This window comes from Conger conger, chromosome 9 (assembly GCF_963514075.1).
Source record: "Conger conger chromosome 9, fConCon1.1, whole genome shotgun sequence".
NCBI classification, from domain to species: domain Eukaryota; kingdom Metazoa; phylum Chordata; class Actinopteri; order Anguilliformes; family Congridae; genus Conger; species Conger conger.
Window position 1 is genome coordinate 46,872,604 of NC_083768.1, and position 18,926 is coordinate 46,891,529.

The following is an 18,926-nucleotide window of genomic DNA, read 5'->3' on the forward strand; positions in this document are numbered from 1 at the left end:
GTGATACATATACAATACTACAGGAAATCAGGAAGAGGGCAAATACTTATTCATGGAAATGTACTGCATATGCAAACACCAACATGCATGTTTGAATGGGCTTTAACCCTCACGCGGTTGTTTTTTCATGCCTTACCTCTAGAGTAGTCAGTACAATCTTCTCCACTGAGGAAAAGTAGGCTTCCCACAGGAACTGTGTCTGCTGTCTGAGAGCCAGGATCTTGTCCTGATGGATTGACCGGACTGTGGATGGAATCTACAAGTACAAGAAGCCAAGTCACCAAGAAGGCAGGCATCCAGTAGGGTTGACAGCAGTATACAGATAGTAGATACTACAGAGTGAAGTCTCTAAGTATTTGGATAGTGGTAGAATTTATGTTGCCTTGGTTTCTTGATGATGTTCCAAACTGTTTATTTTGGCAGGCCTATTGTTTTGCCTATGTCTCGTACATCAATCTCATCTGCTCAAGTTAAACAAATGCCTCCACAGCAAGGCAATGAACATGTGAACACTGCATACCTGCAACTGAACACACCTGACTAATCATAAATACATGTGAAGCCACTTGCCCCAAATGTTTTTCTTCATCCTGATACTCAAGGGAGAGCGGGGTGTTATATAATTTGTACATGTATTACGATGTTCAAATAAAAGCTGACAGTCTGCACTTTGACCTTTAACCTCATATTCATTGCTTAGAAAAATGTTCCGTATGTATAGGCAAATTAAGAAAGGCAAAAAGAGAATCAAAAACACTGTTCATCTGTGCATAATTTATGTGACTGTTCCTGGCCGTCTGACTGGATGGGAGAATACGTTTGGCTGGGCCACATGCAATATTTCCTGTTGTGAGTGGCGTGGCCATTAGCCAATGATACTTTCCCAGCTCTGACCGTGAAGCTCTACACCCTCATCTACACCTCAGCCCACGCAGGAAACAGAGACGTGTACCAGAGCAAGACGGTCCCTAGGATATGCTATGGGACACTTTGCCAGTGATGAGGGGGCGGCATCTGCCCACCGTCAGAGAGGGTGGTGAGAGGGAGGAAAGGGGGTTATTTCTGTAACATTTAGACGTTACTCGTACCTGCAGCAGCAGTCTCTCGTCTCCGATCACAGCGGCGGTGTTCCAGCTGATGATCTCTGAGAAGGGCAGCTCCCAGCCGTTACTCAGCATTACAGGCACACAGGCAGCCTGGATACAGGAGACATACACAGCACTGTTACTGATATCTCACACACACACACACACACACACACACACACACACACACACACACACACACAGGCAGCCTGGATACAGGAGACATACACATCACTGTTACTGATATCTCTCACACACACACACACACACACACACACACACACACACACAGACAGCCTGGATACAGGAGACATACACATCACTGTTACTGATATCTCTCTCACACACACACACACACACAGGCAGCCTGGATACAGGAGACATACACATCACTGTTACTGATATCTCACACACACACACACACACACACACACACACACACACACACACACACACACACACAGGCAGCCTGGATACAGGAGACATACACATCACTGTTACTGATATCTCACACACACACACACACACACACACACACACACACACACACACAGGCAGCCTGGATACAGGAGACATACACAGCACTGTTACTGATATCTCACACACACACACACACACACACACAGGCAGCCTGGATACAGGAGACATACACATCACTGTTACTGATATCTCACACACACACACACACACACACAGGCAGCCTGGATACAGGAGACATACACAGCACTGTTACGGATATCGCTCTCACACACACACACACACGCGCATACACACACGCATAAACACACACGCACATACATGCAGACACACACACACACACATATGCATGCAGCCTGTGTGCATGCTCACGCTCACGCACACACACACACAGGTGGATGCACCCACGTGCGCACACATCGTGTCTAACGTACTTGCCAATCAGTGTGGGTGCGTATAAAGGGATGAGCGTGAGAGAATGGGAGGATGAGAGAGGAGGAAAGTAGGCCAGCATTCTGCTGGAACTTTTCTTTTACAGTAACTTTGCTGCTGACTTTGGTGATCCGTGTGCTGCAGGACTCCTCGGTTCTGCCATGCGGAAAAGCCCTTCAGCCAATCAGGAGAGACGGCTATGAGACTAGCTCACGCTGCCTTAACAAGGATCAGCGAAGAGGGGGGGGAGAGAGAGAGAGAGAAAGAGAGGGAGAGGGAGAGGGAGAGAGGAGAAGAGAGAGACGGAGAGACGAGAGAGCGAGAGAGAGACGGAGAGAGTGAGAGCGAGAGTGAGAGAGAGACGGAGAGAGAGATGGAGAGAGCGAGAGAGAGAGAGACGGAGAGAGAGATGGAGAGAGCGAGAGAGAGAGACGGAGAGAGAGATGGAGAGAGCGAGAGAGAGAGAGTGTGTTGGACATTGAAAGGGAAGGACAGGGAAGGATATGGAGAAGAGAAAGGATAAATAAAGAGAGGGAGGGAGGGAAAGGAAGACGGAGACAGGGGACAGAGTCTGTGGGGGAAGAGAGGACTGGAAACGGGGAGAGTAGTGGGAAAGATGGAAGGAGGGAGACTGAACATGGTGCAAGCATGTATGTTGAAAGGGACAATAAGTAAGATTTTTGTGTTAAAATATTGTTTCAAGACCATTGTAAATCCCAGGCTAGTCTTTAAATTCAGTTTCAAAATATACAATTCACGGATTGACACTCTGTACCAAAACATTGTATAGCTGTATAATAATTCAAGCTCATTGATTGCAAATTGGTTATAATTGCCACAGCCAATAGGGGGGTTTCAATGGCAGCACATTCACAGAGAAGGGGGAGGGATAAACAGTGTTGGGGTTTGAGGGTGTTTGTTAATGCAATTCCGCTCTTGACTATTAGAAGTCAGAAATTACCTCTTGTACCTTTAAAGGAGTGTACAGCTCTGAGGGCTTATCCCCATTCAATCAGAATCAAATGCTAGTCACACTGACACACAGCCAGAGTATCGATGCTCTCCCAGATCTAAGCATGTAGCCTGAAGGGTGCCGCAGTCTGACTCAGCAGACCGGTCATTCAGTGGCCTGCCCAAGAGAACCCTCACTCATCCCACAGCTATAAGCATTCTGTGGCCCCTACCACAACCACCTCATCCCCTTCTGCACGCTCACACATGTACACGACAGTACAGGGAAAGCGCCCGGTTGGAAACACGCCATTATTTTCTCAACATCATTAACTGGCTTTAATGGATTTAACGAAAGCTCCATTTCAGAGCGAGAGAACCCTCTGACCTTACTGGAGCTTAGCACCGAACACTTAGTGCCGGTATCGGGGGTGTGAACACTTAAATGAAAGCATGTGCATGTGTAGGTCTGTGTCCTAGTGTGGGCACATGAAGAAGCCTGTGTGGTTTCATTCTCAGCGAGAGAGAGAGCACGTCCAACGTTAGGGCCTCACCCTACTTCTCCCTCATTAGTGGAACCCCCTTCCCCATAAAAACTTTAAAACCATTTTCGTGAAAAGCCTGCACCAAAGGCATGTTCAGGGACAATAAATCAAACGCGCGGTCCGACAGAAACCACACCGCGGATGACCCGCACCGGCATTCTCAGAAATGCGTTCCGTTTGACGGGGCTGCGCTAATGAGGTGCTATCGCTCACGAGTTCGTGAAGTTGTCAGAGGGCCGCCTGGGGCGCGCGACGCGGCCTGTCCGTTCCCGACCGCCCGGAGGTGCGTCAGACGCGCCGGTCTTAAAAGAGACGTTATAGCGAGGACGGGAGATCAATGCCCTTCGCTTTTACAACGTCGGGCGAAAACCGCTCCGAGCGTCGTTCGAAATATTCGCCGGGCTTTTGAACCGCCGTTAAGACGGGAACCGTGTCGACGCGGTTTCTGTTCCTGTGAGATCAACGCGACCGAGACAGACTCATTTAGTGCTCACATCTCTCCTTAACGGCAGTATTTGTATTAATTAAATTAATAATGATTATGAGGCATGTGCATTGGCATAGCATTAGCATTGGTCTTAAAAAAGCTGATAATTCCGTACATTTTGTAAAATCTGTTCTGAGTAAGCTGTACTCTGAAATTTCACCAGAATTTCTCTCTTGGTAAGGTCACACGTACATTAAATATGGTTTTCATGCTGGAGGATGAGTAGTGTTGTAGAGAAGGCAGGGAGGTGGGCACGGACGCTGGGTGTCTGCTCGCATCTGGGGAAGATACGTGACTCTCCAGCTTAGAGCCTCTGATGAGAGTGTTAATAATTCACAGCTACAGCGGTTGGCCTGGGTAGGACGGGCAGCACTGCTGGGACAGCCCCGCACGGTCTGCTGGGAGGCAGGCTCAATGCAGGCTCGTTTACAGCCTGCCCTCCATTCAGGGTGTGTGTGTGTGTGTGTGTGTGTGTGTGTGCACGTGCGTGTGCGTGTGTGAGAGAGCCTGTGTGTGTGGTGCGCGCGTGTGTGTATATGTGGTTTGTGTGCATGTGTGTGTGGGTGTGTGAGTGTATGCATGTGTGTGTGTGTGCGCGTGTGTGTGTGCGCGTGTGTGCGTGAGTGTGTGTGGTGTGTGTGGTGTGTGTGAGTGTGTGTGTGTGCGTGTGTGTGCGTGTGTGTGTGAGTGGTGTATGTGTATTATAGTACTTAACACTTGTGTCACTGTGCACTGTAATATATTAGTGATGCACAGTGACATATATTCACCAGTAATATATTTAACACATATTCTCACACATTACAGCGTCTTTCTCACTGGCACACATGCATACACACGGACACGTACACACACGTGCGCACACATATATACACACAAGCATGCACCCACATGCACACCGACGCTAGCATATATTTCTGGTATTCATGTTTTCAAGGCTGTTTAACGTTTGTTTACATATCCAAGCAGTGCCGCGAAGAGGAAAGGAAAGCAGGTGTGTAAAATGATGCCCTGGGGTCATCTAAAAATACTCCTCTGAACCAAACAAGGTCAGTCCCCAGGGCTTCTCACTCAAGTACAGTCCTGCTGCACTGTGAATGAAATCAACCTAATCAGCACCATTTTTCAAAACTTAATATTTTGATTTTCATTTGTAAAAACACATGAACCTTGCAAATAATCACAAAAGTAAGAATGGGAAATGAAGACTGAAGAAAGAAGATTCGTGAATTGGATCGAAATGTTTTCACCCACGCTTTGAGGGCAGAAGAGTGAAATTCAATACATTTAAAAAATATCGATTTGTACCTTGGAGTCAGTGCAAGGGAAGTACAGCTAAAAGACAACAACAACACAGCAGGAAGTACAAAGAAGACAACAGAAGTGTGACTGCCAAGGGCACTGATGAGAGGCAGTGCCTTCCCTCTCCTCTCAGGTGCCAAATGAACATTTAAAATACTTAAATCTGAAACATGCACCAGATGCTACATCTTTTACTCACATTCCCAGCACTGCTGAAATGCTTGAACCTGATGCCACACAACAGTTTATGTGCTATTAGAGTAGGCATTCTCTGAGTTTGGTCAGTAGTGTAGGTGTTCCCTGAGTTTGGTCAGTAGTGTAGGTGTTCCCTGGGTTTGGTCAGTAGTGTAGATATTCCATGGTTTTGGTCAGTAGTGTAGGCGTTCCATGGGTTTGGTCAGTAGTGTAGGTATTCAATGGGTTTGGTCAGTAGTGCAGGTGTTCCCTGAGTTTGGTCAGTAGTGTAGGTGTTCCCTGGGTTTGGTCAGTAGTGTAGATATTCCATGGGTTTGGTCAGTAGTGTAGGTATTCAATGGGTTTGGTCAGTAGTGCAGGCGTCCCCTGGGTTTGGTCAGTAGTGCAGATGTTCACTGGGTTTGGTCAATAGTGTAGGCATTCCCTGAGTTTGGTCAGTAGTGTAGGCATTCCCTGGGTTTGGTCAGAAGTGTAGGTGTTCCCTGGGTTTGGTCAGTAGAGTAACTGCTCCCTGAATTTGGTTGGTAGTGGGACCCGGAGGTGCCCAGGTCACACCAATCATTCCGGAAACATTGCAGCAATGCTGGGGATGAGGCTGCAGGCCAACGTACCTGCAGCGCCTCCAGGAACCGGAAAGAGCCAAGCCGCCGGCCCCGGGGGACCAGGCAGAAGGTGGAGTTGTGTAGCATTTCTCTGTAGTCGTACCTGGAAAACACGGGGATTGAGAGTTAGTGAAGTGGCTGGTAAGAACCTGTGCATCACAGATGGGCAAAACTAGCCCTGTGGGAGGGCTCCATTCATACCATTCAGTGCATACACATGCATAAACCAACTAAACAGGGTATGATATACCTTGTCAATGTTTATTAAGAGATGTTCTGTCTGTGACATGAAAATATATTTTTTTTTATTTTTGGTGAAATATTTCACTTTTTGGTCACATGCACAACCAAGAATTGTGTGGAAATTATGTGCCAGGGCAGATGAACCAATTATAAATGAGGGCGCAAAGAAGGTGGATCTCTGAAGAAAGAATAAATAAATATGCAGCACAGTGTATGAATACATCAGTATTTGCGCAGACAATGGGGAAAAAAACTTTTTTTCAGTGAAAATGTAGGTATCACTAGGGGGTGACTCCATATCAATTGCCAAAATGAATAGCTCGAAAGCTGGCCCCTTGGCGCACCCCCAGGCCACAGCCTGCCCCCTGCTGGTGTACATATTTACGACAGAGCCAGCATGAGAGGGCAGAGCACCCCACACGGGACCAGGCAACCTTCCCCTTCCTACGACGAGCCTCTGAACCCGGCCCCCAGGGGCCAGGGGCTCGGCCTGTAGCTATGGATATCCGGCGGTCCTCCGCAGCCTCCCCCCTCTTCGCCTCTCTAATTGTCCCCTTCCCTTTCTACCTCTCCGGCGAGGTGTGCCTAATTGCTTACGGAGACAAACGATCGGACCGGAGAGCCTAATGAGGTGCAACAGACACCTGCTTCCTGGGAGAGAGGGAGACCGTGCGTGACAGACAGAACGGCGGGGCCCGGGCGAGAGCTGTCCACGGGGGACTGACGGGCGGGGGGGAGGCGAACACGCCGCCTGCCACAGCCGTGTCACTGCGTCACACGTACTCGACGCCTCAAGGGATAGGAATACCTGTCACCTGGGGGTAGGGCTGCACCATACGAATAACGTTGTTCAATATTGCCATGACGATATGACCTACGATAAATCGGCAAAATATTCAAGAGCGCACTGCAAACATAGAATAAATAGCCTATGCCCACTGAAAAATATTAAATGCATTATTTCCTAAGTGCTTTTATTGAACACATTGCACCTGGACAGCCAATCAATTTAAGAGAACAATTTAAATGAATACTATTCATTGCAGTTCAAGCGGTCTTTTGCGATGTGTTTATTGCGCATGTCCATATTGCTGTGACAATAAATATATGATATATCGTGTGGCACTCCCTGGGGGTTGGCAGCTGCAAACACTCACGCACAAACAGGAACTCACACACAAGCAGAAACTCATGCACAAACAGGAACTCACACACAAACAGGAACTCACGTACATGTAAATACAGAGTGAAAAGATCTGGCTCATTCCAGTTCTGGCTTTGGTGACCTTGGCCTGAGGAAAAGACCAGCTGCTCTCTCAGCAATACGCACTACATCCTGGAGTCGCTCTTGCCTGGAAAGCACAGCGCCGTGCCAACATCCAACATATCGCATATGGCCTGTGTACACAGCGGACGGGGGCAAGGAGCAGGGATGTTTGGCTAGGAGGGGCGAGCAGATGCACAGACGCCTGTTTGAGTGCCACACTCCCACCTCTACGCCTGCTCATAGCCACCAGGGCACTGTATCTTTTCAATAACAATGTTTTGCCACTTAGTTTTATTTTCCTCCCTGTTTGGAATGCCAATTCGCAAGCCAGTCGCATGGCTGCATTCACACAAGATGCCTTTCATTAATACTGCAGCTTTTTCTCACATATACAAAACCCTCCTAAGACTTCTGAACCCAAGCGGTTAGCTTCAGACTTACACATCCCTCTGTGTCATAGGTACAGAAGATGTCATTTTAAGCAGTGAAATGTTTAATAGGTGTTAGTTCATTCAGGACCACTGTCATGATGTTAATTCAAATATTCAGCAACAGGGCAGCCCTTGTAATAACCTTCCTACTATATATGCCCCACTGTATAGGCCTATAACACCAGTAATTGCACTTTCAAGAATATAGTGAAATGTCCCTTAAAGAGCTTTCATGACCATTCCCAACACATTATCCCACGTGTTTTCACTTCCCTTTGAAGCTCGTTTTTACCCCCCCAGAGAAAACACACAGAGGGACATCAGGGTACCGTCAAACAGCAATACGAACGCGGAAATAAAGGGGAAATATGTTAGTGACAGGCACAGGGCAGGAATCCAAGGCTATCTTTTCCTGTTGCAGTATGTCACACTCTTTCTCATCTCCCAGGAGCCAGTCTGAAGGTCAGTGCGGTGTGTCATCTGAAACATCTCTTTTTCAGCGGCATCCCTCCTATGCATCAACAGCCTCCGCTGCCAACTCCTTTATTGAGCTGTGGCACCTGCCGTGAGAAACTGGCCAAGGCATTACAAAATCTGACCGGGAATCTGACCAGGTCAAGCTAGCTCTGACCCCACCTTGTTAGCCTGTCAGTGACTCAACAGACTGTTCTGTCATGCGTCAACTGCCAGAGCTCCCGTTTGGGAGAGATGCTGGTGTTACACCGGCAACAGGCCTGCTTGTGTGATGGCACATATACCTGCTCTCATTATATCCGACAGCACAGTCCTGCTGGCAGAAAACAGGCAAGCCTTAGGTTAACCCATTGAAGAGTCAGCGTTCCAGAACTTTCCATTTTCAGCTTTTAATTACCAGTAGTGATTGTTACATCAACATTTGAATGTTCAGTTGAACCCATTCGACGCATATATGTTGTGATCTTACACCATAAAGGTTTTAATTGACATCCCACTGTATATGGACCGTTTCTGCATGCTGTTTGGCAGGTCAGAGAGTGGGGATGAGTCCATAACACCTAATAACACCACAGAGATGGATGTACTGTTCCAGTCTCAATATGTCCATCAGGGGCCTGCTCACATTCACACATGCAAACATCTCTGCTGTGCAGGCTTTTCTGACACAGGCACAACAGAAGTGTGGGGGGGGGGGGGGGTGCAGGTCAGTCCTCCTGATCAGAACACTAAACATTACACCACTATAATTCTAGACTCGCAATGCAATTTTCCCGATACAAGCATAAGTATCAGCACTTCGTTTGCATTCAGCTGGGCACTTGTAGATGTAGAAACAGACTTGGCATTCTGCTAACTCACACCTACAACAGCGGGCGTCACAGAACGAATGATAAGAGCGAGTTATTTTTTGTTACGATAGATGTGCGTGAACATTTTTGTGAGTCCGACCATGCCCAGGGGTCGGTTCCATGATTAGTCTAAATTAATTAGATCTAGGTAAAGGGAAACGGTTCCAAATACAAAGATCAGAGAAAGCCTGTGTCAGTAACTATGGTACTGTGGTGTTGGTGTAGGTGTAGCGGTAGGTGCCGCACCCCTCGCCTCAAATAGGCACCTGGAGCTCATCTGAGAGGCGTCTGCCAAGGGGCGGGATGACTGAAGGCAAGATTTGTGTGATTATGTCATGATGCTGGAGAATCCTAAAGGGGGAGGTTTCTGCTATTAGTCACTTGGGATGACATAGGGCTCGCCTGGCAATGAAGATAGATAGCGCAGTGACTGGGGCGCCCTCAAGTGGTCAGGGAGTATATTCCACAGACGGGGCACGGTGGAGCTGAAAGCCCGGTCCCCCATTGAGCAGAGCTCGGCCCTGGGGGTGTGGTGGAGGCGACTGTCGGAGAAAGGCTTTAAATTCAGACCTGTAGGAGACCTGGAGCCAGTGCAGAGCTGCAAGGATGGGGGTCGATGTAGTGGTGTCTAGTGTCTTTTATGTATACTGTATGTACAAGCTCTGACATGAATTTCTTCTGTCTCTATTATTCTAAGTCTTCAACCGTGTGTATGCAGTACATCTTTTTTGAGATATCGACACTTTTATGGGACTCGTAAAAAACAATAGGTGGAAATTGCCCTCTGGGGGGTGGGGTGGGGGGGGGGGGGGTGGTAAAGTGGACAGGGTTAAAGATATTTTTAGAATAAGAATTCCTGTTCCTTCTTTCAACTGTCCATCTGGAACTGTATATGCAGCCATTGTGTATGGGGAAACTATGACTTCTCATCCCCACCTGGCTACCCCCCAGTTGCAATTTCAATCGGCACTTGGATTAAGGAGCTTTTTTGGAATTCCTAATTCGTCATTCCGCTGCGGAGCACCGGGTTTCTCTGCAGACCGCCGTGAGAATAATCAGTAGAGCCGCACATTCTTCTGCCGTGGGGCCTCCCTTCCCCCGGTCCGCCATGGATCACCGCACGAGCCGAAGGGCAATCCGCACAACCCACAGAACCCACACCGCCCACATAAGCGAAGCTCTCTTCGTGAAACTGTACGATGCTACTTCCAGCTCGGATGAATTCCGTATTTTGCTGTCGTCTGTTCATAACCACGTTATCATAAAATATTGAGTCGACCACAAAAGATAAAGCACAGCATGAATTTGAACCTGAAGAGCTAATGCTAAATGCTAACCGGACGGATCAGTCGGCTCTTTAGCGCTACTGGTCACGTTCCGCAACAAAAGTGTGCTCATCTCATGCAAGCCATGCAGTCTGAGAGGCCCTGTCCTGGCTGGCTTTCACCGTGCTCTCCCCATCAATATCAAGCAGCACCACTGGCAGAAGCTTTCTCAGCTTCTGCAGCGTACTGGTGAGAAGAGGTCTGGACACAGAGGGAGAGTGAGGGTGGTTTGAGGAGGAAGACTAGTTTTTAGCAAATCTGAACAGCCATCTTACATTCCTTCCTCAAGCAGAGAGTGACGATTCACATTGAGCAGTCTCCCATGGCCAAGAACACGGACAGCAACCTCGAGCAGGATTTGTTATGTAGCGCACCGATCAATATGAAGCATAATTGTTACCTGTGTTGTTATTGTTAACTGAAGCATACATCTGCATGTAGGCATGTGATACATTCAAACGACAGATCTTTTTTTTTGCCAGAAGCTAAGTATTTGCCTAGATAAACAAAAATGCAGACAAGTTAAAGCTGGTAGACTCGGTTCTGTGTATTCTTTTTGTATGAGGACATTTAACTGGAGGGTGCTAAAAGAGACTGAGAATCTGGGAATGGTTCACCTCAGAATTTGGTCATTTTCTGAACCTGGGTGCAGACCTAAGGAATCGGACCTAAGGTATCGGACCTGTTCACCTGTAAAAGGTGGTCTGAGAACTGTGGTATGGTTCAGATCTGAGAATGCAATCTGAAATCGGAAAAATTATGTGTGCACGTCATCCTTAGTAGTGAGTGACTTGCCAGCCAAGCAATAATATTATTAATAATTCCATTCAATATATCTGCAGCATGTGAGGCACTCAGGCATAAGTCTCACTCAGTTTTCAACATTTTAGCAGTGAGTAGTAGTGAGTTTTCCACACTGTAGATTTTCAGCCAGGACTGGCAGTGACACCAAGAAAATAACAAAAAATGCACACCATTTTTGTAGAAAACACGTGAAATGTATGAATACCTTTCCCTTACACAGATTCAATTATTCCATTCATTTAAATACACACTGCTTCTATGACTATACTATTGACAAGAATAAACTCTTCTGGGGTGGATCCTTGAAATTCAGTGGCACTGTAATTATACATCAAAATTACTGAATGAATGGGAGCTTCTGGAACATCATTAAAAAAGCTTGTTCCACACTCTAATACTACTCTGCAAAACGTGGCCGATTCCAGCATGCAATGGTCTCCTGCTTTGAGCCACACAGAGACCGATAGCAAGGACAGAAAGGGATAATTCTTCTATTAATCAAAACTAGGAGCCACAGCTTCCATACATGTCTCCTTTCCTTTATGTTTTCCTTTTCCTTTAATATTCTGCGAAAGCAACCTCTTCATACCTCTGACCTTGAAATGCAGAAAATAACCATTGTTGAGCACAGAGACCAAGGGCAACGTACAACAGACATTGTGGAGTAGATACCATTCCACCCAGTTTTGTTGTGTGTGTGTTTGTGTGTGTATATACACTGGCTTCAGAAAGTGTTCAGACCCCTTATTGTTTTGCACACTTGGTGTTGTAGATTTTATTTTAAATTGATATGATTGCCATTTTTGCCCATCAATCTACACTCAATAACCTATAATGACAATAGAAATTTATTTTAGAAATCTTATTTACATAAGTATTCAGACCCTTTGAACTGGCACTCCAAATTGCGGTCAGGTGTATCCCGTTTGCTTTAATTATCCTTGAGATGTGTCTAGAACTTGATTTGAGTCCTGTGGAAACATTTTCCAAAAACAAACATGCTTTCACTTCATCATTATAAATCTACAACACAAAGTGTGCAAAAAGTGAAATGATTATTAGTGATTATTCACAAATATCTTTCACCACTATGATGTTTTGGACTCACCTCTCCAAACAAGAAGTATACGCAAAAATCAATTTTGTTTATTTATCTTTATCTTCAACTTGAGAATGTTACACTACTGATTAAATGCATTTCCCATATGCTAGCATCATAATTTCAGCAATGCGAGTCTAAATAAAATAAATTACTAGTTCTAACCAGTCAGTCATCCATTGGGGTTGTTTTGCCAATAGAGTTCTGACCCAGAACTCCTAAAATACAAACTCATACAGGCAGTACTACAACTGCAAATCAGACAAGAGGGATCTGCTCTGATGAAAATAAATATTAGGAACAATGGTGGGGCTTCTTTCCAAGGTCACAGACACAACTGCTTTAGCTTTCCAGACCTTCAATCAAACCTCTAAACAAAACCCTTATCATAAACCTTATGAAAAACAGCTGAATGGAACTATGTAATTAGTGAGAATAAGAGAACGATTTCTGTGTTACAGGTTGACAGTAATCAGGTAACCTTCATCAAGACCTCCAGGCACCTTTGAACACTGTCACCATGGCAACCTTAGATGCATTTATTCCATTTGGAGTGGTATAATTATAACCATTTTGCACTTTGCTGGGAAAATCTTTTAAAAGCACCATTAAAAATAAAACACATCTAGTTTTGGTTTTGCTCTCAGTTATAAAAGGCATGGTAATAATACCACCCTTATCCAGGATTCCTGAAGGACCCATTCAAACTAAGGCAGGCTCCAGTCCATGTGTCGCTATCATACAGCACGGCTGGAATCACATGCGCACCAACTTAACAGTCAGAATGTAAAGGAAAATACAATCACAAACTAGGTTCTTTCATTGGGGAGTAGACATGGAGCCAAACACAAATTAGGATGACAAAGCAGGAAGCACATTGGATCCGTTGCTTACCATTTCCTGGGCCTAACTGAAGAGTTAATGTTGGGGGTGTTTTGTCCACCTTTTGATGTATTGGGATAGAGCATTTGATTCATAGATTCCTTGTATATCTCTTTGAATGAGCGTGCACCCTCGGTCCATTATGGTAGGCAGGTTATTATTGAACAAGAAGATCTTGCCAGTGCTAAGATAATTGCAATATTTTGCATTTAAATTGTCTACGGATTATCACTTTACTACATGCTCATGAAGGCAAAGCCATCATTTAAAAATGAATGTGCCCGAGCCATTATTACATTGACACAATATGATCACGTGCGTTTTTCCTTTCAGTATACGGTTTACTTTTTGGTTTTCATTGTTACAGTTTTGAATTGAGAATGTCAAACCCACTTTGTGTAGGATAGCCCAAGAGGACAATAATGTATTTTGATTAACAGCGAAGGGGTGTGACAAAAATGTTAATGCTCAAGTTCGACAAGTGGCACAGCAAAGAGAAATCTTGATGTTCAAAGTGTGGGAGACTCACTAGTGACCATTACCGTGACAGCCTTAGGCCTGCTGTGCTTCTATTTCAGAAACAGTGAAGAGGGATATTAAACTCTCAGGAGCACCCCATCTCCTCGTACTGAGCTTGCCACTATAATCAGGCTTGCCATTACTCATCAAGCCCAATTACAATCGGCAAGATTGCAATTGGAGCTAATTACCCAACATACTCTAGAGGTAGGCAGTTCATACCTGATAACCCAGCTTAAGTGTTTGAACAATATGGCTTTCATGGACATTTTGAACATGGTGAACTCCAGTCAGGGATCTGAAATGCTTGCATTCCTGGGTCGTGCAACTAATTTTTTTGTTCACTCTGCATTAATCCGTTATTGTTGATTTACTCAATAGATTTTCCTTAGTGGTGGCTTTCGTGCACACATGGTGCTATGCTAAACATGAAAATATTATACCTTTAAAATGCTGATATAAAATGTCATTTCTGCATCACCCCATTTTCTGTGGCAGATTAAAAACAAAATAAAGAAAAAAGTGGCAAACCGGTTCAAATTAAAGGAAGATCAGTCAGAAATGTAACCCTGCTTTCTTTAGTGTGGCACTGTGCGTGAGCAGTTGTCTTGCATCTGATTTTACACCTCACTACGAAGGTGCTGGGGTCTATGACAATAGCAATTAAGGCAGCACAGAAAACAGTGCATGCTGTCAAGCCACGAGGAAAAAGCCAGCATATTATGTAAAATGGGCAGGCAAGATGAGCCCACAGTATTTCATTTCCAATTTTCTTGTCAAATATAACTTCAGACTTCATGAAAAATAAAAATAAGTAGAATCACCATGAATGTTTTCATGGGTAACCATGAACAGTTGCACACAACCATTCTCTGACTTCATCCAACTACAGATTTACATCTCTCGGGCAGTAAATGAAGGTCTTGTTTCACAGGGAGGGTGGTCAAGGAAATGGTCTGAGATAGCACATGAATGAAATGTTAAACATATATGATCAAACGGCTGCTGGCAAAATCCCCCATAAATATTGGACACCCTTCAATTTCAACACCAGTCACCTTCATACCTTTGTGTCTGTTCTGTTAACAGTGACAAGGCTAACTTCAATACGGAAATTGCAAAGGGGGCACTACACAGTCTCTTTTATATTTTTAAATGGTAATGAGTCCTGCTCCAATGGCTCTCCAATTCCTAATTTATTCACAGTTATGCTCAATTTGTGATTTTTGTGATTCTATTGCAATAGCAAAAGGCAACCCAATAGGACAAATAAAAATCTGTAGTGCTCTACATCTTTAATAGGGCCTGTGACAAAATAAAGTGTAGCTCACATGGTGAAATAAAATGCAAATTCAAAATGAATGCCATTACAAAATGTCTGAAGCAGAGAGAACAGAAATCCTATCTGGGCCTTTTATTAGAACACAGGGGATAAACAAGTTAAATGCACTTTGTAATGTTGAGATGGTATTTTCATTAAGCAGCACTTTAGCTATTCTTAATCTCTGTACTGCCTTGACACATTTCTTATGCTGTCAAATTCAAATTCACTGTCGATAAGTGAGCCAGATTTCACCTATCTGAAAACGTGTCAAAATAAAAACAGTATGTATAGCACCCCAATAAAGTGATTTGAATTTAATAGTGTGTGTTCCTCATGAAAGACTGACAGCACTATGTGCTAAGTTACTTCAGTAGTTTTGTCATGCATGAATGTGTCATTGCCTATTTGACCTTCCAAAGAATAGTTCAATTTATGCAAGTATATCTGTGTGTTTATGTTGTGTGTATGGATCAAGGTACTTCAATGGATCAATGGCTTGTTTATGAATTCCCTTTCTGTCAATTCTAATTGTTGGGAAAATCAAGCATAATTGTTCAACATGTAAGATGTGTGGCACATATTTCCCCCCCTATGCCTGAAATGAAAAAAAAAAGAAAAAACGTGCTCAGTTCAATCACAGCCAGTAGATCTAGTATAAGAACCACACACACACACACAGACACAGACACAGACACACACACACACACACACACACACACACAGACACACAGACACACACACACACACACAGAATCACTTGTCCACGCATAAACACTCACATGAACCTAGCGCTGAGCAGTGTTACTGCTGTCATTTTAAACTCAACATGATGTCTGCCATTGCATTCTACAAGAGTGGGCCTCAGTCACTCGAAATTATGCCTCTATTTGTTCAATCCATTTTATGTGAATACAAAGGCCTAAAAAAAACCTCCACATAGCACTTTGCTTTCGTAACTGCCAACTAGACATGCAAATCTGAGAATTTTATGTGGGGAAAAAAAATAGAATTAAAACAATTGGCATGGGCGATTGTTCCCATCATCATGCCTCTGAATCATGATGACAACATACTGTAGGAGGGGTGGTTCGTCCTCTGGTGACTTGACTTTGTGATCACACTTCATTTGGCAGTCCAAGCAGGGAAGCTGCTACAACCCTATTGTTTTTGTTCTGTTTAGTTTTAAAAAAAATTATCATTGTTCCCTAAAACGGAATGGGCCACAAAAACGTAAAGATGAAACTTCACAGATATGTTCCTACACCCACTCACTATTCAGGTAATCACAAAGACACCCCGTGGCCCATAACTCCTGAACCGTGTGGTCTAGAATATAAATAATGTTTTCTTCAGATTCCTTGGCTGATGGTGAATAGGTGCCAATTTAATATGCACCTGCCAAAAACTATTTTTGTAAACGAGTCTGAGGCCGTTTGGTGAACCTCATTGTCAAAAAACTGTTGACAACATGGCCCCCACAAGTCAATAATTTTGACTTAATCAGCTAAAACTAATGAATGCTTTGTCCGATCATCAAAAAACTAGGTACACTAGTGTAGGTATTGATGCTGCAGATTCATGCACGTTTAGGCACCTCTCTGCCAATAGGTGGCACTACAAGAAGCAAAACGTTGCAAATGCCTCCCTCCAAGCATCTGACCAATCAAGGTGAAACTATGTCTATGCATCAGTCTCCTATTGAATGTAAAAGTCATATCTAAAACAATATGGCTGCCATCAGTGGGCATATCACAGCCTTAGCAATGGCAGATCATGCAACTGAATATGCTATGGAATACCATGTCAATCTTTTTAATTTAATAATTGCTGCATGTAGCTTGGACCCCATTCATTACCACCCCTACCATTAGGCTAAATATTTAGTAGATCATCTCATCATTCCCAATCACTTCAAAGTTAGTCCTTCAATTGCTTTGTTTTACTGTTGCAGTCAAACCGTATGCAGTGTTTCCCGTAGTGGTGGCCCGGGGCGGCCTGTAGCGTAGTGGTTAAAGTAAATGACTGGGACCCGCAAGGTTGCCGGTTCGATCCCCGGTGTAGCCACAATAAGATCCGCACAGTCGTTGGGCCCTTGACCAAGACCATTAACCCTGCACTGCTCCAGGGGAGGATTGTCTCCTGCTTAGTCTAATCAACTGTACGTCGCTCTGGATAAGAGCATCTGCCAAATGGCAATAATGTAATGTAATGTAATGGTTTATAGTTAAGATGGGCCGCCAATTTTGTAATGTTGGATTAAAAAATTAAAATCGATTAAACAATAAATCAATAATTCCAATGATGATTGGAAAGCATCTCCAGATGCTTGGTTTTGCTTCTTGTGCTTGCCCTCATACAGAGTTTGCAACCAATGAAATATATCAAGGACATAGCCCTGATTCAGCCTGTACGGTCCAGTCTTGGCTGAATGAGCCTATTTCTGGTAGATAACAGTCAATCACTGCTCTTCTACGAGCGCTGGTCTGAGCATGTGCAGAACAGCCTAACCTTAAGCAGGACAGTTTCAACATCAACTGAAATTTCAGTGACACGGACATTTGTAGACAAAACAAAAAAGGCACCAGAAATTGGACTCTCTAATTACAAGATAAGGTTGAGGAAGAGCATAACACTATATAGATGTTGGAACTTGGCAGCATCAATACATTTTCATAAGGAGTAGCTCTTGTTATCACCCTGCAACGAGCATTTCTAGGATTAGTCTGCCTATGCGTGCTCCCTGATGAGGTGACTAAAATAAAACTAATTAAGCAATTTATTTGCAAACATATTCTAATGTATTCCTTCTTACAGCTAAAACCTCCATAACTGCAGCACATGTGCCACAGCTATGGTGCAAAATAAAATAAATAAATAAACCTGCACACAATTAAGGTTTAGGCCTGGCTCCCTGTTGTGATGGGTTATTAGCCTGCCACTATCGTCAGCTGCATTAACATGGTGCATTCCGCTGTCAGGCCAGAGAGAATGAGCGGTCTGCTCAAATGTAGGGAAGTTACATGTGACATTTTAAATAATTTCACCCTGTTGTTCCATTATATTATGTTATTCAAGTAAAGCAGCTAGCTTTTGCTTGAAAGGTAACCATTATGTGCCTTTTGAGCAATTTCCTACAACAGTCATATGGCACTCAAAATTCTGACACACAACATTTTTACCGCCACTGAGTTCTAGTAATGTGATGTAGGTCAGTTCGCATCAAGTTTGGGCAAACATTATAGCATCCATTTTGCCCGCAGAACTTTCTTTTTTTTGTTTCTCGCACCATTCCCTGCAAAATCTAGACACTGTTGTGTGTGAAAATCTGAGTATTTACATTACATTACATTTACATTCAGCAGTTTCTGAGATACTCAAACCACCCTGTTTGGCACCAATAATTATTCCATGCCCATTCTGACATTTGGTCTGAAAAACTGCTGAACCTCTTGACCATGTCTACATGCGTTTATGAATTCAGTTGCTGCCACATTCAATTGTTGCATTAATAAGCTGGTGTAAAGGTCATTAGTGCTCTGCACAGATGAGAAGATAAGCCATGGAAAGATGACTCGTTGTGCATACCCATCATTATCTTTGTAACCACCTCCAACGCAAACTATATATTTTT

General features: G+C 44.2%; 1 protein-coding gene across 1 annotated transcript in view; it reads right to left on the reverse strand.

The window, feature by feature from the left end:
• ext1b (exostosin glycosyltransferase 1b) overlaps positions 1-18,926 on the reverse strand; it is a 99,951-nt gene that overhangs the window by 18,284 nt on the left and 62,741 nt on the right. The window contains exons 2-4 of the mRNA XM_061254570.1: positions 6,086-6,179; positions 1,089-1,196; positions 137-256 (exon numbers count right to left, since the gene is read on the reverse strand). Coding sequence (XP_061110554.1) covers positions 137-256; positions 1,089-1,196; positions 6,086-6,179 — 322 coding nt within the window. The remainder of the gene's footprint in view (positions 1-136; positions 257-1,088; positions 1,197-6,085; positions 6,180-18,926) is intronic.